This window comes from Festucalex cinctus, chromosome 2 (genome assembly GCF_051991245.1).
Source record: "Festucalex cinctus isolate MCC-2025b chromosome 2, RoL_Fcin_1.0, whole genome shotgun sequence".
Classification (NCBI taxonomy): Eukaryota; Metazoa; Chordata; class Actinopteri; order Syngnathiformes; family Syngnathidae; genus Festucalex; species Festucalex cinctus.
This window is the reverse complement of record NC_135412.1, coordinates 27,739,918-27,763,027: the sequence shown is the minus strand read 5'-3', so window position 1 is coordinate 27,763,027 and position 23,110 is coordinate 27,739,918. Positions and strand designations below refer to the sequence as shown.

The 23,110-nt window shown below is 39.5% G+C and overlaps 1 protein-coding gene across 1 annotated transcript; it reads right to left on the bottom strand.

Annotated features, from left to right (window-relative positions):
• Positions 1–924: 924 nt before the first annotated feature.
• Positions 925–22,758, bottom strand: elapor1 (endosome-lysosome associated apoptosis and autophagy regulator 1). Its single transcript, XM_077514161.1, has 22 exons — positions 22,634–22,758; positions 19,322–19,442; positions 19,053–19,233; positions 17,718–17,865; positions 17,497–17,577; positions 17,262–17,367; positions 16,944–17,093; positions 15,605–15,693; positions 15,313–15,493; positions 15,111–15,239; positions 10,228–10,318; positions 10,057–10,156; positions 9,829–9,972; positions 8,663–8,947; positions 7,502–7,678; positions 7,256–7,406; positions 5,965–6,058; positions 5,244–5,345; positions 2,473–2,599; positions 2,067–2,245; positions 1,626–1,791; positions 925–1,544 (listed from the first exon to the last, which is right to left on the bottom strand). Exons 1-22 carry the CDS (start codon positions 22,703–22,705, stop codon positions 1,458–1,460), a joined length of 2,961 nt encoding a protein of 986 aa, XP_077370287.1. The 5' UTR covers positions 22,706–22,758; the 3' UTR covers positions 925–1,457.
• Positions 22,759–23,110: the final 352 nt, after the last annotated feature.

Genomic DNA, 23,110 nt, shown 5'->3' with positions numbered 1-23,110 from the left:
AACACCGCGCCAAATCTCGCGAGAACAATACCAGCCCGAACGTGACCGAATGTCAATCAAATTTTAAAAGTGGTTTTTAATAATAGCATCGTTATTTATTTTAAATATATAAGTGAAATAATATAAATAATATTAATCAATATTTTACGGCTTACTCCTCACAAGGGTAACGGGGGCTGCTGGAGCCTATCCCAGCTGGCTTCGGGCAGTAGGCGGGGTGCACCCTGAACTGGTTGCCAGCCGATCGCAGATTTTACAATTAAATAATATTCTATTTGAATACTGATTTGATTTAGTAATACAGTGGACTAGGGATAGAATAGTTATGAGTTTATGAATAACTGACATACATTCAACTGCACTGAAAAGAAATTAAAAAGTCTAATTTATACAGTATTGCCAACAAGCATTTTCCATGACCCCAAAGCCTCCCACCCTTCCAAGAAAATCCCAAAAACATTAAAACATTTACGAAATGTATTGAAGAAAATATGTGAATCTGCGGGCGCCAAACCACGAGTATGCATTCCACTGTATAGTACTGTACTCTAATTACAGTAACAGAATTGTATTTAAATTTTGTTACTTTCCTCAAGGGTACATGTGATAGCTGATTAACTACTCAAGAACAAACATTGACACATAATAAAAAAGAAAGAAAAACTAATATCTGATCAACTGAGTATGAGTGTTGCATTGGCTTGAATAACACTCCATGATGGCTGAAAACTGAAAAAAAATTTAATGGATGTGAGAATTTGCCTGAGGTCAGAGCAATTAGCTTCTACTGACATATGAATTATATACCTCATTATTTTTCTCTTACAACTATTCAGAATGTCTATAATAAAACAAAATATTAATAATTACAAGGAAGACAATTCAACAAAATGTCAAAAAAAAAGTACACAATAACAGATAACATCATCTTTAGATTATTTTATTGTGAAAATAGAAGGCACGCGATTTCAAATGAAAATATCAACGCAGCGATATTTGCCATCAAACCGAAAACCAATCCATTTCACATATTGTCAAATAACATAACATTACAAAGGTTGCCTAATACATTATAATACAGGTTAGCCAATTACAAAGGACAAAAATATATAACTTACACAACTCCCAAAACAAGTGGGTAATGTAATGATAATTGTATTATTAGACTAAGACTACTATATTCATTATTCTATCAATTACATTTATTATTCCTTTTGTGATGTTTTCATATTAGGAATGTTCCATCTTATACAGACAAGTAACTGTCCTGTGAAAAGAAAAACAATGCTACATTCCATGTGCCCACATTTTATGGCCACACATACTGTATCTCGTGGAAGGATTTAGTCTTGCATAAACTTAATATGCTTCATATAGCCTTAATATACAGTAGACCACTCCCTCCATGGATATAAAAAAAAAACATTGACCAAAACTGCCTCAGTCAAACCTTTGTATCACGCATCATCAGAATCATCCTCCTCTTTTTGCAGGTGAGAAGATGACGACTTGAGAGGTACCGAATCGAATCCGTCGGCTGTCCTCTAAATAAAACAAAATAGAAGGTTAACGAAACGTATCACCCACCCAACGTGCGAGCGTCTGCCTGCGGGGGCTTTACCGACCTTGCGTGAGTACACTTTCATTTTGTTGAGGAAGGACTTGTGAGTGAGATGGATGAGGTCGTCCTCGGTGTCCTCTCCTTCCATGATTGCGCAACTGTCAGCGGTGGGCAACTCGCACTCTTTGCCCCCGGAGGTCATCATCAGCTTGGAGTACTTGTACTCCAACCTGCAGGCGAAGAGAAGATTGACAAATTTTCTAGTGAAATTTCAGGAGGAAGCTAAAATGCACACATATTACTGTAATTTGACCTTCTGTAAAGTTTTGAATGGAGAAATTCCAACTTTTTAATGTATTAATACTTTTTCTAATCAGGAGCTGAATGGCACACATGAACTGTCCATTACATATCCTGGTTGTATTCAAATTTGGTATTTAAATCAGTCCTCTTCGTCATAATGTTGACATTTTGACAACTAGCAACTGGTCAACATCTATCTCACTTGCGTGTCTTCTTCCAGAAGTAACAGATGAGGGCGATGAGCAGAGCGGCGGCGACTGTTCCTGTGGAAACCCCAAACTTGAGCCAGAAATCTAGAGTGACACAAGCGCTGGCCGTCTGGGCTGGAAGGTTCACTCCTCCGTGACACTGCAACGGCTGCTGCCAGACGTACGTCGTCCTCTAAAAGATCACAGCAAAAAAAAAAAAAACTTTGGTTAACAACCTGTAGCCGGACCTCGCATCAGGGTTGCTCTATTATTATTATTATTATTATTATTAATATTATTATTATTAATATTATTATTATTCATTTATTTCCATTTTAGACATTTTCCATTGGGATGGCCACATAGCCATTTTGTATTCCTGAAAAATGAACAGGGCCTTTTCCTTGTGTCCCTGCTTACCTGTATACCTTCTTCACAAGCGCTGACAATCTCCTTGTAATTATGTTTGGTGCACAGTGGACACGCATGCTGACTCTGCCAAAGGAAGTGGAAAGTGCAGCCATCACACGTCCCCTCTGAGCAGTTACTGTGGACGAGAAAACATACCAGAGGACTTGTTGGAGATTTATTTACTCCAAACAATAGGGTGGAGCGATATGGCCTTGAAATGAAAGTGTAATATGATTGTTTTTTGTTGTTGTTGTTGTTGTTGTTGTGTCTTTGAGCTGCACATAAAAACAGATAAAGATGGTTGCATCAACCTCCACAGAGATAATAAAAATGCAGTAAACAAACACACCTGCTATTGGCAGGTGATAGGGAACAATATCCTGCCGCAAGTAGCTGACGTCGCCCCCAAAAATGTTTATAGCCACTTCTATCAATAATTTAAATCATAAATACACCACAACCTACGATCCTAAAACACTTCAATATATTTTCAAATTCATTTTATAACATTACCTTTTATTTTGAAAAATGTACTGGAAGTGTGTGTGGCAAAAGGCTCCATACTTCCTTCCACAAGCCAGGCGAAATATTGTAGACTCCCATTCATCCAAATCATGGTATTCCACAAAAGTTGATTCAAGCCAACTTGTTTGTTGAAGATATTGGTGTGGTTACACCCGTCAGTCAGTCATTCACGTGTGAACAAAACATGAATACATGCAAAGTACAGCGAAACAACACCCTATTGTTGACCACACCAAAGGAACACACCCACCCACACATAAATAGAGGAACTCCACCACTAGAATTTAGAAATGGAGAAGCTTTTTGGATTAAAGGTGAAACGTCTTCAACAAACAAAAACAAACAAACAAAAAATCCACCTTTGCAGAACCAAGGCTAAATTTAGCTCCTCCCAGAATATAAATCTCTCAATGTGTATGATTCAACAAACATCGTTGACATCAATTAGCCAGTCCTTTCGTGCCATCCAGTGGCATCTTGTGGCATTGCAGAAAGCGCACTAAAAACAGTGAACGACTTACATTCATTTTGCAGGAATGACAACCAAGCTCTACCGCTAACAGTGATGCTGGTACACTGACATCACTGTTAGTAACACATTACTCTACAATGTGAACATTTTGCATAATGACTAATCTAATGTGTCACTTTTCCCAGTCAGGTCATCACTAGTACTCATCAAAGTCACAAAAAGTTACTGTGTAGTATGCGCAGTCTTTGACTTTTAACCTGAACCTCCAGGTTGCAGCAGTGTGTAAGAATTGACAAGACTTAAATAAACAGTCATACATTTTAACCATGGTGATCCCTCTTGTATGTATTGTGCATGCAACTAAACTAATCAATAAAATACAGGAGGCCACCTGATTGCATATTACTCAGGCAACTCAACATATTACTGTACATTATGCAAGACTGAAAGAAGGGAAACTGTGGTGTTTAGTATTTGAACACAGGGAAGCATTGTGAGTCTTCAACTTCATTCCTGTCAGAGGGAGTGACGTCGCTTATGATTCGTATCACATTTTCAACACTTTGATGGCGCGTGTATTCATACCATAAACACAAATTGAGGAAGATGAGAGATTTGTGTTTTCAAGCTAGAAATACTGTTCTGATTTTTGGTCAGCTAAAAATAAACATTTTTTGGTTTGTTGCACACTCTATGCTGTCGACAGTGTTATGTAGCTTCAATAACGCTATGTTAAAAATAAATAAATAAAAGGGATCTCAGCACAGTATGAAATCCAGTTTAAAGCGGGGATAAAAACACCAGATGGTGAGACTGCAGGAGGTTCCCCAATTTAATTGCTATATTTATTAACAAAATACATTAGAAATGTTAAATTTTACTATGACAACATTAATAGTTAAATATCTATAATAACTGTTAAAAATGTACTTTAATTAAGTGGCAAAACTTTGCTTTGTTTAACTTTTTATGTTAAGTTACTTTTTCAAGGTACCTGCAGTAACACTGGCCAAGAATAGAGAAAGTCTTTTGTAAATAAACTTGCTCCTCTTTATTTGCAGCCATATTTCTAGTACTCTATAAACAGTGCACATCAACAGAGACTTGCTTTTATATGGAAGCCGCACAAAAAAACAAAAAAACAGATTAATCACTTTCAATTCATTCACTCGCAGCCATTTTGACTGAAGCAAGCCCCTTCGCTCCCAGCTGTTTTACTGAATTTTGACTGATTTTGCAAGGCACACAGAATGTTGTGTTTGTTCTATTGCTATAAAAACATGGAACCTACCAAAAGAAAGATTAGTCTCTTCTTTCATCAAGAAAAAAAATTATATTTCTGTCTGTTTCCATTTTGCAGAAATGAGCATTAGAATATAGCTAAGGTTCATCATTATTCACAAATCTGTTTAAAACTGTGGGGAAACAGCTTGTTTGCATCATGGCCCCGGTTGATCTCTTATACTCTGCTGCCACCTGCTGGCCGTTTTTGTAATTACTATTTATTTTTTTTTATTTTTTTTTACCTATTCTCTGTAGTTAAGAGGCTGCATCAAAGCCTTCCGTATGCTATAGCATAAAAAAAAAAACTAAAAAAATTATAACTACATCTTTGGGACACTTAATACATTTAAAACAGAACGTATTGATACGTTTAGGGAGCAAATTAAACACATTTAAAAACATCTTTTCCTGAGCAATAAAACCAAATGAATGAAACGGATTAATAACTCAGCCCTGCCTGAATGAGAGAAAGTATGGCCACAGCGAGCGATAGCGATACCTGGGCAGCGTGATGTGGTCAACGGTGTTCAGGGTTGGGTTGCATCTCAGCCGGATAGTGGCCGAGCGGCCTCCTTTACAAGCCTGCGTTGTCTCAGCGGACCTGAAAAACAGGACAAAGTCACTTAGTACTTGTTTTTGTTTTTGTTTTTTAAACCCGACCATCTCTCTGAACAAACAAGGCACCATCGAGAGGGTGTAACTGTAGACACAGCAAAGTATAATAATGACTTGACTGTATATCGCACCTTTCAAGGGACCCAAGGACGCTTAACAATAAATCATAGGGAGATTAAATGTCTGTATTATATAAACTCACAAAACTGAGTTCAAGTTTTGTAAATAGTATGTACTTTTCATGGTAATAAAACGTTGCCACAATGTAAAGTGTACAGCTTGTATGAAAGTGTCACCCACTCAACCCGCCACAAAGCAATTAATGTCTAAACCCCTGGCAACAAAAGTGAGTATACCCCTAAGTAAAAATGTCCAAAATGGGTAGAATTGTCCATTTCACATCTCCTGTGATATGTGATTCATTAATGTTACTAGCTGTTAGGTGTGAATGGGGATGCCAGTGTGTTTTATTTGATGTTATTATAATATTGCACATCATAGAAAAGAACACTCTAAGGATCTGGAAAAAGTTTGAACAAGGCTACATATGCTCCCTGACAGAAAATTCCCAGATTATCATAGGCGGTGGAGCCAATATGACTTACTTGTAATAGAATATAACATCCGGTAGGTCAGACGTTGAGGGGAAGAGCCACGGCGGAGAAGGGATGTTAGCCAGGACCGTGTCGGCACTTACACCTTCAAAAAGAGAAAGCATTATTACAACATGAACACGGCCTACTGTCACAACTCATGACAAAACATTTTACATGAAGTGCTTCACCAAATGTAAATATGGTGAAGGAAATCTTGACAGTCAAGTTAATTTGGCGTATGGAGGACCAAAACTGCCAAAATTCAAAATAAATAAATGACTAAAGAAATAAAGAAATGAATAAATAAATAAAAGTAAAAATAAAAATGGATATAAAAATATATAATTCAAAAATTAAATACAAATGTGTATATATATATATATATATATATATATATATATATATATATATATATATATTTATTAATTAATTAATTAATTAATTTATTATTTACTGCTCAGAGCCAGCTGACCCTGCAACCCTTGTGAGGAATAAGCGGTGAAGAAAATGGATGGATGGATGGATTATTTATTTATCTAGTCATTTATTTATTTTGAATTTTGACAGTTTTGTTTCTCCATATTGGCCTGGCTTGAGTTATTGTCCCATGTTTTTTTTACCCTCCCTGCTCCATGCTGACTTGAGGTGTGCTATTTTTTTCCCCATATCTGTAAGCCATTTATTTTAAAGGTTGGTGGTGTGAGTTTGAAACAATATTTAAATAAATAAATAAATAAATAAATAAATAAATACAAATGTATGAGTTCTAGACACCCCCCCAAAAAAGCTTAAAATTGCCTCTAGATCCCGCTAGATTGCGGAAAAGCACGCCATGAAGCTCCTAACCTCACTTCAACATAGTTCTTTAAGTTGGCACAAGATGGCGCCAAACTAGCCCTCTGATCATCAGGATTTTGCCTGAGAACAAAGCCATGTCTGATATCAAAGTATTGCTTTTGTGCCTAACAGGACAGAGTAAAAAAAATACAATCATCAAATTGTGAACATGCAGTACAACACTGTATATTTTTAAACTATTACTATAGGCAATTTTTAGAATCGCATTTATAGAAGGAATATCAATTATTCATGTTTTTTTTTGCTGTTTAGACTTATTTTCTGCTAAATTATGTCACAAATGTTAACAAAAGGCTAATAGGAAAGTAGTAATTGGTATTTTTTGGTATTTTTTCAGGTTGCAAGCAGCGTTCTCACACTTCCGCTGCATTCTTGGAAAGTGAGGTGAAGACAATGTGTCCACTTTAGTAGCTTTCAAACAATATAACACGTGAGCTCGCACCAATGAGCAAGTCTCCAATAACGAAGGGCTGAGACGCCACCATGTTCTGACTCCTGATGTCCGAGGGAACCGCAAGGGACTGGCACACATGACCTCGGACCGCCCGGCCGTGCTCCGTCACGTTGTCCAGGCAGGTCGCCGGCGCACGGCCCTGTGAAACCGAGACGGCAGGTGAAAGCGGAACAGATACGGAGCAGCCAAAAGGGAAGTGAGGAGGCCCACGGTGCGGACTCTGCGGAGTGTCACCTCTTTGCCGCACAGAGCTACGCTGAAGTGATGGAAGTAGCGCAGGCCTTTGCTGGTGAAGCGCGGGCCACTTTGGAAGGAGGTGACGTTGGACAGAGGAGAGAAGTCATAGTGCAGCAACGCGCCGCTTGTTGTCGGCATTGACGCCGTGCAATCACTGAAGCAAGCTGTGTATGCCTGGGGAAGAACATAAGATAAAAAGTAATACTTACAAAATGGAATATGTAATTACAGACGGTTTGGAAAATGGATGGTTGGATGGAGACATTGTATTTAAACAAAACATCAAAACAGAAATGGAATGGATGCATGTTACTTAACTTGAATCATTGAGCCATTTTCAGCAGTAAAAAGTTAATATTTTGTCTATAATGAATGCGCTAACTTTATTATTTTTCATGTACCATTAATACCTTTAAAAAGTAATTTTACTACTTGCTGTCGAATGATGATGACATCACCTGTGCTGACGGAGTAGGTAACAACCAATCATGGCTCAGTTAACTGACCAAACCAAGAAAACAGGTGAGCCATGATTGGTCATTACCTACTTCCTCAGCACAGGTGATATCATCAGTTGACAGCAAGTAGAAAAATTACTTTTTACAGGTATTAATTGGACATGAAAAATAGTGAAGTTAACAAATTCATTCTGGACAAAATATTAACTTTTCACTGCTGAAAATAGTTCAATGAGTCAAGAATCAATAATTTGCACAAATTGGTGGTAGTGCTGTAAAGTTTACAAAATATGGAGGACCAAAAATGCTCAAATAAAAGAATAAAATAAAATAATAATAATAATAATAATAATAATAATAATGATGATAATAATAATAATAATAATAATAATAATTAAAAAAGTGAAAATAAAATAAATACTTTTTGAATTAATTTTTTAAATTATATTTTTATATCTGTTTTTTAATTTTCACTTTTATTTATTTTTCCCATTTCTTTTTAATTTGGTATTTAATATTGATTTATTTTTACATTTATTTTTTATTTAAACATTTATATTTCATATTTTTGAATATAATGTTGGAATTATTTCTATTATTTTCTGTTTTTATTTTCACTTTTATTTATTTTTTATTTGGACAGTTTTGGCCATTAATAGTACTCCAAAACAATCAGCACAGAGATAATAAAAACCTGCACCTGGTTGTTGTTTGTGTTTGGGCCGCACGCAACACAGGCCGGTTCTCCGGCCGTCCACTCGGTGGCGACGATGGAGTTCGGCGGGCAGCGCTGGCACGTTCCCTTGGCTCCCCCCACGACTTTGTCGCTGACCAAGCGATGGCCCGGCGGGCAGGGGACGCAAGCGGAGTCGTCGCCGAAGTGAGACGTGGGGGCGCATTGGTGACATTTTGAGGCCACGCCCCCCAGAACGTTGGTGATATGAATGGAGAAGATCTTCGCCACGTCAATGCTGTACCGCTTCTCCTGGCAAGGGGGCCCATTAGTTCAGTTGAATTCATTTCATTTGTGAGACAATTCACTTCTAAGGCACTTTCAATGTGGAATTTACCTAACCGTAACCCTATGTTTTTACATAACCTTTTCCCTTTCCCTAATCACACTGCACTTACCAGAGCGCAGTGCCCTCTCATCCCCTCTCTCCCTCTCTCTCTCTCTCTCTCTCTCTCTGCCCGCATTCTCTCCGTTAACCAATTTCTCTCTAATTCTCTCGCCTCCCCTTCTCTCTCTTTCTCTCAACCCTTTCTTTCTCTCCCTTTCGCTCTCTCACCCCTTCTCTCTCTCTCTCTCTCTCTCTCTCTCTCTCTCTCTCTCTCTCTCACTTTCTGCCCGCCTTTTCTCTCCGCCTCCTCTCTTCCTCTCTTCTACCCCTTCTCTCTCTCCCTCCTTCTCTCTCTGTCTTCCTTCTCTTTTTTTGCTCTTTTACTCTCTCACTCCCCCCCACTCTCTCTCTACCTTTCTACCCCTTCTCTCTTTCTCTCTCTCTCTCTCTCTCTCTCTCTCTCTGCATTTTCTCTCCCCTCTGTTCTCTCCCTCTCTCCGTCTAACCCATTCTCTCGCTACCCCTTCTCTTTCACTCTCTTTCTCCCAACCATTTCTTTCTCCCTTTCACTCTCTCTCTCACCCCTTTCTCTCTCTCTCTCTCTCTCTCTCTGTCTCTCTCTCTCTCTCTCTCTCTCTGCCCGCCTTCTCTCTCCGCCTCCTCTCTTCCTCTTTTCTACCCCTTCTCTCTCTCCTCCTCCTCCTCCCTCCCTCTTTCTCTCTTTCTGTCTTAACACTCCACACCTAACTATCATAATCATCTTTTTTTTTTCATAACAGCATATGCCGCAGAAAATGGTGAATACCCTGACCGCTGAGGAGTTGTCTGTTCGTTGGAAAGTCCAGGTGAAGCTGACAGTGTTGTTGCTCTGAATCAGATACGAGTATGACTGCTTCCTGTTGCTGCCCTTCCACTGCTCCACCGCGTTGTTTTCCCACCGATTGAAACCCTGTCGAGAAAGTCAAACGTCACTGCGTAAAATGTGCATAGTTTTTTTTTGACACCGGTCAGCAAGCTATTGGGGACATCCTACCACCATGAAAAGCAAGGTGCAGTCTGCCGAACACGAGGTTTCAAAGACGAAGCTGATGCGAGACAGTTCACTCTGCTTGCCGCCTTTTGCCAGAGGCAGCCTGCAAAGATGACGTGCCATGAACTCCATTGATAGAGATCGGGCATGATATTAGCCAGCGGAAGAGTTCACCTGTATCCCGGGACAGTGAGTGTGAGCATGAGGTAGTCAGTGTCTCGATCACCAGGAATGGTGTACACGTACTCTCCGGCCACCTCCCACGCTGTCATGATCGTAAAGCACACAGAATAAAGAAAATTGGAGATATCACCAAATGCTAGTCAATAGATGTTTATTAGCCATCACAAATGGATTGTTTTTAACTCATTCATTCAAACCCAAAAACGTGTAAAGTTTTTTTTTTTTAACACTTTGTCTTTCCCTGACAAAAACGTGCTTACATGTTTATGTTTTTTGTTTTTGATTTTTTTGTGCATACAGAAGGCTTTGATGCAGCTTCTGACATGAAGAAGTGTCTTAAAGCAATGGTAGTTATTACAAAAACGTCCAGCAGGTGGCATCAGAGTATAAGAGATCAGCCAGAGCCATGTTGCAACATGGCGTGCAACAAAACTTGAGGTCTTTCGTCAAGCATGGTGCAATTCCTTGTATAAATATAAAGAAGCTCTTACTGTAGCAAAAACTAATGATCTCTCTAGAGTTATTGGACTTAATAAAAATAACCCTAAATACTTATTTGATACAGTAGTGATGTTAATGCAACAGCAGCCGTCGTCACAGAGCTCCCTGCATTCAGCTCACGACTTTATGCAGTTTTTTTTCACAAAAGATCCATCTTATTAAAGATGAGATTAATGGCTCTGTGCATAAATCTCAGTTGAATCGTATAGTGTCTGGTGTTAACATTGACAGTCCAGCTAACAACTGTCCGACAGTGCTCTCTCTTTTTTTTTTTTTTTTTAACAAAATATCGCTTGAAAATCTTACGCATTTGATTAGCACGGCAAAACAAACAACTTGTATGCTTGACCCAGTTCCGGCCAAACTGGTTAAAAAATGGTTTACTATCTTAGGTCCTTCCATTTTAAATATTATAAACTTATCACTTTCTACTGGCACTGTTCCAGTAGCTTTTAAAACTGCTGTTATTCAACCTCTACTTAAACGACCTAACCTCGACCCAGATCGCCTCTGTAATTATAGGCCGGTATCAAATTTACCGTTTTTTGCAAAAATACTTGAAAAAGTTGTCGCGTGGCAGCTGAATGATTATATGGCCGCTAATAACCGATATGAACCTTTTCAGTCTGGCTTTAGGGCCGTTCACTCTACTGAGACAGCCCTTGTTAAAGTGACTAATGATCTTCTCCTAGCAATGGACTCTAATACCTCGTCAGTTTTATTATTACTTGATCTTAGCGCCGTCTTCGATACCGTCGATCATAAAATTTTACTAGATCGCCTCCAAACATGTATTGGTATTTCAGGCTTAGCACTTTTGTGGTTTCGTTCGTACCTCTCAGAGAGGACGCACCATGTAATCCATGGCAATGCGACCTCTGAGCTCTGTAATGTTTTGTGTGGAGTCCCACAGGGGTCGGTACTAGGCCCTCTCTTGTTTAACATTTATATGCTTCCACTTGGCGATATTATAAGTAAATACAGTGATACCTCGGCTGACGAACGCTTTAGCTCACGAACTTTTCGCCTCACGAACATTAAATTCGCGAGAATTTAGTCTCTGCTGACGAACTACTTTTTGGCGGACGAACCAAACCACGCGGTCCAACAGCACCACGGTGGCGGCCACGAGAAGCTGACGCACGCTCACGGCGTCCCAGTTCGTCACCCCCTTTCTTTTAGTGCGGACGCGGTTTGTGTTTGATAGACATTTTGAGTGTACTTTTGCTATTATGGGACCGAAAAAGACCCCACCACAGGCTAGTGTTAAGTCTAATGCTTACCAGCGAGGGACGGCGATTCGACGGCGCGTTTGCATTGTAGTCAATGGAGTTCGCGCCACTAAAAAAAGTGAAAGTGCCATCACGTACCTCAAAAAAGGAGAAAATCGTGCCACGGCTGTTTAGTCCCAGGAAAGAGGTGAAAGTAGTTGGCGGTGCTCACTTTTTGTTGACTCGCTAAAGTGCTCCACTTCCTTGTTCACCAAGGGACACGCCTCCTCCGCTCCGGTGAGCATGAAAGTGCGAATGAGCCGCAACCGTTCCATAAACACTCTACGCGGTGAAACGCTCGCGAATGAAGTAAGTCTACCATTGCTACTATCCTTAAGAACTACCATCACAAAGGTAAATAAAACGACTATTATACAGTACAGTTTTTCTTTAATTACAATACAATAGCACATTTATTATACATAAAATAAGGTATATTTTTGTGTAGTTTTAAGGCTTATTTAGTAGAAAATTATGTTTTATAGGGACCTGGGAACGGATTATTCTCATTTTAATGGTTTCTTATGGGAAATAAATGTTCGGAAGAAGAACTTTTCGGCTTACACACACTCTCTGGGAACCAATTAAGTTCGTGAGCCGAGGTATCACTGTATAATATAACATTTCACTGTTATGCTGATGATACTCAAATATATTTGCCTATAGAAATAACAAATCCGCAAAATTGCAATAACCTGGAGGTGTGCCTCGCCGACATGAAACAATGGATGTCGTTTAATTTTTTGCTTCTTAACCCAGATAAAACCGAGATGTTGATTGTCGGTCCTGCTCGTCATCGGCATCTGTTTACGAATACCTCTCTAAACCTTGATAAATGTACTATTAGCCAAAGTGACTCAGTAAAAAATCTTGGCGTGATTTTTGACCCAACCCTCTCTTTTCAAATGCACATTAAAAATATTACTAGAACTGCTTTTTTTCATCTCCGTAATATTGCTAAAATTTGTTCTATTTTGTCTGATGGTGATGCAGAGATTCTAATTCATTACGTCTCGCCTTGACTATTGTAATGTATTACTCTCTGGTCTTCCAATGACCAGCCTTTAAAGTCTGCATGCAGTTAGTTCAAAATGTAGCAGCTAGACTTTTGACGCGGACGAGAAAGTTTTATCATATTACCCCGATATTAGCCAACTTGCATTGGCTTCCGGTCCACCTGAGATGCGATTTTAAGGTCTTGTTACTTACATATAAAATATTGTATGGCTTGGCGCCTTCCTATCTCGTCGATTTAATAATACCGTACGTTCCGACAAGAAACCTTTGTTTGCAACACGCTGGTCTTTTGGTGATTCCAAGAGCAAAAAAGAAGTCCGCAGGTTCAATTCAGTTTCGATCCGGGCTCCAGTGCTCTGGAATGCCCTCCCCTCGGAGGTCTGAGCTGCTACCTCTGTTGAAATGTTTAAATCACGTCTTAAGACACATTTTGATACTCTTGCATTTGGCTGAATGTTGTGGGCCTGGTGACCGCCGCTGCTCTCTTTCCCTCGCTTCTCCGCGGCTTGGAGGGGGAGTTCAGTGTCAGTGACTGTTTGGATGCTGTTTTACGGGTTCTACGCTGGCTGATCGTGATGAGATCCGGGGCGGACCATGACCTTGAAGTTGCTGCCAATCGTCCGGTTTTGGATGATGACCCACTTCCCTGACGACGTCTTCTGCAGTGCTTCAACTTCCTCAATGGACTTTTCCACTATTCTAGTACTAATGTTTAGTATCATAAGTAGGGCTGGGCAATAAATCGAATTAATTCGATACATTGTCATTTTAAAAAATCGGATCGTTGAAAATTTGCTAAATCGTGAAATCGAATTTTGTCTTCTGGATGATTAAAAACTGTTGTTCTTATGTTCTGTTACATCCAAATGCTTTTATGTGTTGTAATTTTTCACAAGTGGCAGAATGTTGGATGGGTGGTTTACAAGATATATTTACATTAGCTACCAACTACTTCATTGTGGCATTTGGGCACAAACTATGAATGTTAAGATTATGTTAAAACTAATCTAGAATCAGTATACGTTACTGGTGTCTGAACATTTTGCACAGGAATTATTTTTGAATAAATGAAACCTTTAAGTAAACGTTTGTTGGATTTATTAGGTTAAAATTATTAAAATCGTAATCGTCCTGAATGATTTCAAAAATCAAGATTTTATTTTTTGGCCATATCGCCCAGCCCTAATCATAAGCTATGTAAATTGTTGCCCATTCGGCATCCACTGCAGCCTGGTCATCCTGGGAGGGGGATTACCACATCTGCGGTTTCTTTTTTTTTTTCCCTGATGGTTTTTTTTTAGTTTTTCCTTGCCCTTTTGTGGTTTGATCAGGGGATGTCGTTACTGTTTGTCAACTGTGGGCATGTGAAGCCCTTTGAGACTTTTGTGTGATTAAGGGCTATACAGTCTTCCCTCGCCATAACGCGGTTCACTTTTCGCGGTCTCGCTGTATCGCGGATTTTTTTTGCGGGTATTTTTTGGAACCTAACTCCAGCGGAAAACGAGGGAACACTGTATAAATAAACTTGACTTGAAAAGTGGAATAAAAAAATACTTCTAAAATTGAATTATCATTGTTTATGTATTTATTTTTTTGGTAGGATTTTAGTCGTGAATACCGGTAGTATCTTTGCATATCTAGAAAAGCACTGCAATATATAAACCAACTTATTTGTAATAGTGGCATCTATTTTGAAGGCAAACCTCCTTGCGGGCTGTGTCAAATATAATTTTTAGTATTATGTCACGGGCCACTGAAAAATGGATGGCGGCCTCGGGTCATAGTTTGAACACCTCTGCTTCAAACTGTTATCCTGTAGATTTAGCAAATGTTTTATGATGGTGACAGTAAGCCCTGCCACAACAACACATTTTTAGGATGACATACTGTGTAGGCTACTGTACTTTCCCAGAAAGTATCACAATTAACAGCAGACAAACAACTGAATGTTGATGACGTATGTAAACAAACACGCATCTAAATCTCGAGTCTAGAAAAGAAAACTATTGTGCTTTATCGATTGATAAATCAATGTAATAATTATCGTGACAGTATGATAATATATGTTTTGATGCGTTCACTCACCAGTGCGGCGTACGGAGTCTTCCAAATCTGCCCGCAGGACAGAACTCTTCATGTTGCTCGGCATTGTGTTCCACCATTTGTACTCCAAACCAACCACCGCTTCGGTGCCTACAGGGCACTTTTCACAGACTGTTATCCAAATGATACCATATATAATACATGATGATATTTTCCAGTCTATAAGAAGAAGAGCAACAGCCACCTGTTCCATTTGAGTAGAAATTGTCAGCGCAAGCTTGACAAGTGTTGGAGGTGTTGTTGACAAAAAAACCTGGGTTGCATGGCGGACATGTTTGCTTCTCTCCTGACGCGGGGAGCTTCACGGACCCCTCAGCGGTCTCGCTGCAGATTTTCGGCTCGATCCATTTGTACATCAACTGCGTCTGAGGCACAGTTCACATTAAATGGACTGAACTGGAGTTTATCCTTTTTTGTTGCTTACTTTTTCTGTAAGTGGCCCTCGGTGGGCTCCTGAGATAAGTTTGCGAGAGTACCTTGCCGCGAGCGTCACAGGGCGTGTGCGTGTAGAAGTAGTCGGTGGTTGTGCAAGCCGGTCTCACTTTGCAGCTTCCTGATGAAACCTCTGCAAAAACAACAAAGCTCACAACAACTTTTGCGATACAGCTGATGAGATTTAAGATGACTTTTTATGTACACAATGAGAAGCATATTGTGATTTTGGGATGAGATTGAAAAGCAGTGGTTATCAAATTTGGGTTGTGAACTGATAAAAAAAAAAGAAAAAAAAAAAAGGATTCATTAATTATTATGTTGTATTTTTTTATTCATTTATTTTGCATACATATAAGGACCAGTGCGACAGTAGCACAAACATACTAAACTAGAGGTGCAACAATTAATTGATTCATCAGCAACTAGCAGATTATCAAATTAATCATATAATAATTATTGTAATAATCGATTATTGGTTTGGAGACCTTATTTCATTTTAAATGAATTAACTAATAAATAATTTTCAGCCTCAAATAAAAAAATATTCCCATATTTCTGTAATCCTCCATGAAAGGAGACTTATCTTTGTCTTGAATCAAAACAAAACAAAATTTAAATTGCAAATATTCCTTTTACTCTGAAAAAAAAATCAATATTCGTGCTGATTTTCTGACATTTTATGAACCAAACCAGTAACTGAATTGTAATTAATTCATAATTAATTCATATTGGTGCATTTTCTGCATGTAAAATAATGTCCTGTTTTTAAAATAAGGATTCAAATTAAAATGTGTTGTTTTTTTTTTTATCTAACTTATCAATTGATGGACAAAATAATAAACATATGGAATTTAAAATAAAAAAATCATTATGTGAAGCCCTATACTAAACCCTTTACTCCTCCTTTATCTTTGGGCCTGAAATGGTTGTGAATTGTCATATAAATTGGAAATTCATGCACGCATGCTTTCATGTTTGTTTTTGTTTTTTTTCTCATGGTGATGTAATGCAACCATGACAAAATATTTGTGTCATGGACACACATTCAGGTCAAAACTTTCCAACATAAATGAGTGCTTTTGCAACATTATTAGTAAAAGGGCAAAATGTCTGAAGATATTCAGCATAATTCACTCCCTGGATGCCTTCCAGCATGCTTCTTATCGTTTGCAAAACATTGATTTTGATCAAAGTTTTTTTCTTTACGGAATTAAAATCACAAGTTGCTTTAATGAAAAGCAGTCATTAGAGATGTCCGATAACTCGCTTTATATCTCGACCAAACTGACATATTGTCAATACTGAGCATGTCATGAAAAAAAAATCTCCTCATAATAGGGTCCCTCGACATTTGAGAACTGCCGACATATTGGAGTGTACCTGCATATTTATCAGGGTCACACTGCTGGCAAACGGTGGCCCCCTTGTTGGAGTAAGTATCAGCGGGGCAGGGGGCGCAGCGGGCGGATCCCGGTTTGGCGCTGTGGGTGCCGGGCTTGCAGTGGAAACACTCGGACGTGTAGGCCACGCCTGGAGAGACAGTGAGACAATACAATTGTACTTAAATGGTCCAAAAATTATTTGTTTACGGCGAAGTATATTTTTGTTCATCTATCCACTAGATTGCAAAAAGAAAATGATCAAATCATTTTTCAAAAATGTTGGTGTCAAAATTGTCCTCCAATTCTAGTGACATACCCGAGATGGCGATGTTTCGCACCAGCACGGCTTTGTCAGCCCGACCCAGAAGTGTGTAGGCGGTGGTTCTCCAAAATAGAACGTTGTTGCCTTTGTTCAGCTGGACCTGCAGCAATCAGTCAAATACTTGTAATAGCTTAGAATGATACAGTGTCTTTCAAGGGAAATGCAGTCATTGTTCATAAATGGACAATTTCTGGATACGCTTTGTGTCCCCAGGGCAAAGAGTCCAAACCTCATGATGGCTCCAGTCGCTCTCAGAAATCTTCATCCAGCGGCTGGTCGAGTCGGTGGACTGACACTGGTCATTTTGGACCTGAAAGGGAAAGAAAATTTATTCAAGTGCCCCTGTCATGATACCCATCCAAGCTTTTTCCATGTAAAAGGTGGCGACATTTTGGATCGATAACAACAATACGTAACAAATAAATGATCTCGCCTGGTTGGTGCACTTACAAAGAACTCAAAGTAGATGCTGCTGTCTGAATAAAAATAGCCAAAGGACACACTTCCCGGTTTCTTCAGGTTGACAGAATACGACAGCGTGGCCGTGCACTCGTCCGTGTTGGAGGCCACATAGTCGCCCATCGCTGTCCAAGTGGAGCTGGAGAACGGACGGGATAAAAGATAGCAAGTAAAGTAGAGAATGACCGCCAAATTGAAATGATGGCCTGGTTTGAATAAGTCGCAGGAGGTGAATCTTTAAAATATATGTATTTCACTCTTAATTTTGTGATAGAAAAGGTGGAATACTGAATATTGTGTGAAGTTTTGGGAACGTGAAAAATAGTGGTGTAGATGTGCTGAATGAGCTGAACTGCAAATATGTCGGGAATTTTATAGTGAAAATGTGTGAATTTGGGGAATGTGATAAATCCTTCTGTAAATCTCAGCTGAATTGCTACAGTGGTTCAATCAAGAAATATGGAAGAGGGAAGTAAATATTAAGGCTGTTAATAAATAAATAAATAAATAAATACATAAATAAATAAATAAATAAATAAATAAATAAATAGGGCGGCACGGTGGACGAGTGGTTAGCACGTCCGCCTCCCAGTTCTGAGGACTCCGGTTCGAGTCCAGGCTCCGGCCTTCCGGGGTGGAGTTTGCATGTTCTCCCCATACCCGCGTGGGTCGTCTCCGGGTACTCTGGTCTCCTCCCACATTCCAAAGACATGCATGGCAGGTTAATTGGGCGCTCCGAATTGTCCCGAGGTGTGCGTGTGAGTGTGGATGGTTGTTCATCTCTGTGTGCCCTGCGATTGGCTGGCAACCAGTCCAGGGTGTCCCCCGCCTACTGCCCAGAGCCAGCTGAGATAGGCGCCAGCACCCCTTGTGAGGAATAAGCGGTCAAGAAAATGGATGGATGGATGGAAATAAATAAATAAATAAAAACAATGATGGCTGAAAACAGATGAGCCGTGATTGGTTGTTTCTGGAGCCTTTGAGCAACTGTGATGTCATTTTCAATCGACAGCAAATGGCAAAATGGCCGCCCCCTGAGATGCATTCTTATGAGATTGCTGGGAGTTTGCAGTGTCTCTTTCATCCCCCACCCTCCAGAACGTGGGAGAAACTGGTCTCTCATTAACGTCCTTGTTTAAAACTCTCCAAGTAGCCAATCATATTGTACCCGTTTAGAAGTCCCTTAAAAAAACATAAGAGCTCATTACCGGTGACAGACATTATTAGCACTTATTGAAAACTTGACTTTTTAAAACCACAATAAACCGTCAAACTGGTAGGCTAATCGGACCACGCCTTGGCGTAAATATTCCCACGCGAACTAACTTGGAGCAGTCTGTGTGGACGTCCCAACCATTGGTGTTGATCCCGAGGGTGACGAAACCCGTGGGCAGGCGGTCCCACTCGTCGAAGGCCACGCCAGAACCCAAAGAGTACGTCCCGGCCGCGCACTTCTGGCACAGCTGAGTCCGCATGTCCAGGAACTCGCCCTCACTGCAGGAGAAAGCTACCAAAGGAAATGAACATGAACCTCCGCTACGTATTTCTACATTGGACTTTTTGTTTTGAACAAAACATAAGAGCAGGACACTTACTACACTGAGTGCCTTTGACTGGATCTGGGAGGCCGGTGCAGGTTTGGGCCTTGTTGGGAATCGCCACCCTCCAACGAGAACCCAGGACGTCACACTCGGTGTACTCAAAGTGATAATCTGACTGTAATGGGGGCAAACAGGCGGGATTTTGACATTACATAGAAGACAGAATTTATCGGCGAAATTATCGATTAATTCGACTGCATGTGTCAGGATGATAATCTGTGTGCACGAATTGGGATTCGAGTGAGCGTGCAAAAGCGAACAACAAAGTATCATTTCCGGACTTTGATCAGATTGAATATTATAACATTGCTGCATGTGTTGTTATTTGAATGGGGCCATCAATCGTGCATGCTAGCTAGCTAGCTTAGTTATAGACTGCAGTCCGTGGTAATGAGGATTGATTATCTTCAACACCATCTACAACAGTGTTAACAATTTAGCCACTTAGCCAACTCCACAAGTTTCGAAAACAGAATAGCAAATCCAATTCCCGCTGACGAGACCACATGAGCGGATTCATTTTTAATAGGGTTATCAAAATTCTGTGTGCTAATTTTGAGTATCGCGTGATTAATGACCGCTCCTTACTTGGAAAGCCTTTAGTGGGGAAATACCAGTCGCAACGCATCCACATCCACGTCAAAATAACACTCGTAAATTTAATAATAATGCATATATTTGTGGAGACTGGGGTCCAGTTGTATTTTACAATTGTAAAAATGTGCAGAATTTCACAAGTTACTTCATGTTAAAGATGAGATAGCTCTTTATATGAAAAGAAAAATGCACTGAGCCGGCTGTCACCAACTTCTTACAAATGCAATTATGCCATCTAGTGGCAGAAAATTTACCTCAACACAAATCAATATCACACTCGGTTTTTTTTTTTTTTTTTTACAGTACAGTATTTTTTTTATTTAATTCAATTTTATAAATTATGAATCACTGTATCAATAACTAAAAGATGCAGCCATATTTCTATTAGTTTAACATTTTTCCACTTTCATATTTATATATTATTGTGCATTTAGAACAGATATAAAAATTTGTGATTAATCATGAGTTAACTATTAGCGATTAATTATGATTAAAATTTTTAACCACCTGACACCACTAATTTTTACAGTACAAGTTAGTGTAAGAAACAGGTTTTAACTTGGAGGATGAGGACAGCCTCCTTTCCAAATAAAAGACAAGGCTAATATTTGCCAAGGAGCTCATTCCAAATGTTGTTTTAATCTTCCTAGTTGAGGGCGTGATGCCTTTTGTCAACACTGGCAGCAGCAGGGGCCGGCAGGCTTTGTCTCTGTTAGTCTGTGGGACCTTAACAGTACTTATAGGTGACTGGCAAGCAGCATAGCACCTGCATGAATGTCATTTAGGACAGAAGCAGACTGTTATCTTGTTGTCGGTATCTTGAGCTGAAGCTCATGAGGCGGACTAAGCCGTGCAGGATTAATAGTTAACAGAAACACAACGGCAACAGGAGTGGGCAGGACCTTGCGTTTTCCATTAGGCCGTGGCTGCTAGGGGAGCAGATGGGCCTCGCGCCTCGGTTCTGATGTTTAAATGCATCCAATTGGACACGTGCCAGAAGATTTAAAAGGTCACTTGGGCAAAAAGCCGTCAAGCCATAGTAACGACATCAGGAAAACCTAAACAAAAAAAATAGTGCAATTTTTAAGAGCTGTTTTTTTTTTTTTTTTTTTAGCATCCATCCATTTAATTAGAGTAACAAAACTATGTGAAGGACAAGCCTGAAAGGTTTGTGCTAACACTGATTGCTAGCTTTATCGAATTGGTCATAATCTCCCTCAGCCTTGACTAAAAGAACTACAGCTCCCCTTCAAGATAAGATCCCCCAAAGCATGCTTCACTGTAGGAATGGTGTTCTTTTAGTGGTGAGCAGTGTTGTCTTCAAGCCAAACATATACCTAAGGCTGTTTGAAAGCGCTATATAAATAAAGATGACTTGACTTTTCAAATTGTGGCAAAAAAAAAAAAAAAGTCCTATTACTTCAACAAACTTTCCCAAACACGTTGGGAAATATGTATTCATGCCAGAGGAAACTTCCTCATCAGGCAATTGATGTTGCTTTCAATGCATTATGGCTAAATTATTTGAAGCTTTTTTGCACACAGCTGTATTCTTTGTCTTTTTTTTTTTTTGCCATTTTAAGCAGTAAGAAGATATTTTGTCTATAATTAATGTGATAATTTTATTTTTCATGTGCAAATAACAGATTTAAAAAGCCATTTTGCCACTTGCTGTCGAATGAAGATGACATCATGCGTGTGCTCAAGAAACAAGTGCCGACCAGTGATGGCTGAGGTTGTGTCCAAATTCACAAGGCTGGGTCCTCCGAAGGGCGAATTTGTCGGCTGCATGACGACATATACATTATGAATGGATTGTCAATGTGCTTATCGGTAACGCATTTATCGACAGTCCATTCATACCGTGCGTGCTGTCGAGTCGCGGCGGGAGTGACGTCACGCAGCCGACAAATTCGCCCTTTGGAGGACCCAGCCTTGTGAATTTGGACACAGGCAGTGTTTGCTAACGTCACATGACCAAACCCAGAAAACAGGTTGATTGGTCGTTACCTGTTTCCTGGGCACCTGTGATGTCATTTTCAGTCAACAGCAAGGAGCGACATTTGTTTTTAAAGGTAATAATTGTACATGAAAATGAATGAATTTTATCAAAAATAATTCTAGACAAAATATACATTTGTACTTAAATTAGTAATTAGTATCCCTTAAAATCGCTACATTATTGTGAAAATATTGATGGAAAACATTTGAACTTATATATATGGCCAGCATACGATGTTTGTTCTTGTGTGAAATTTCACAGGGAAAAAAAAGAAAATGGACTGAAACCTGAATGTGGCGTATGTCGTGCTACTTTACATGTATAGTTGGTGCAGGTGAAGCGTTCTTGCTAGCAGGACAGTTTAAGAAAAATAGAGTGAAGTGAGACGTTTGTATAAAACTGCACTAGCGCCATCAATGATGATTGACAGTTTAGTGTGTACAGTGAAAGCATATGTTCAATTCCCACACACACACCAAGAGACACGCACTGCATTTCCACAATCCGCAGCCACAATAACTAATAAGCAAGTGTCGAATAACTTTTAAGAAAATGCGTTTTTATAAACCTGCTTATTTACATTTTAACTTCTGATGTATATTAGGAATTCAGACATTGTTTGTCACCGAATTCACACGGACAACCCAAACTCAAGAAAAAATAAATACAAATCTATACCCAACTTGTAGCACACTACAACAACTTACCTCTTTGCACATGGGCAAATCCGCGGTCGCGTAAGCAAAAAGCAAGCAGAACAGAAGGCGTCGGAAGTGCATGGCCGCCCGCTGTCAGGGTACGAGTGATGGAGTTGCAGGTGGTTGAGAAAGAGGCGGAGGTCGGACACGCGGCAACGCCCCCAAAGGTGCTGCCTCGTTCTCGACAAACTGTTGATGAGTCAGCGTTCGCTGCAGAAGTGACGAAAAGTACTCGCACGCGGTACTTTAAAAAAGATCAAATAAAAAATAAATAAATATATATATATATATATATTTCCACACACACACAACCTATTGATTCTGTAAACAATATGGCATATAATTGGCTTTATTGTCAATAAAAATACTTTAAAATACTTTACCTGAATGTGCTTTTTTTTTTTCAGAGCAGACAGAGAAATTTTGAATGCAAGAAGCTGGTTCTTTTAGGCTGGCACAAGACATTGTCAACAGCAACGAACACTT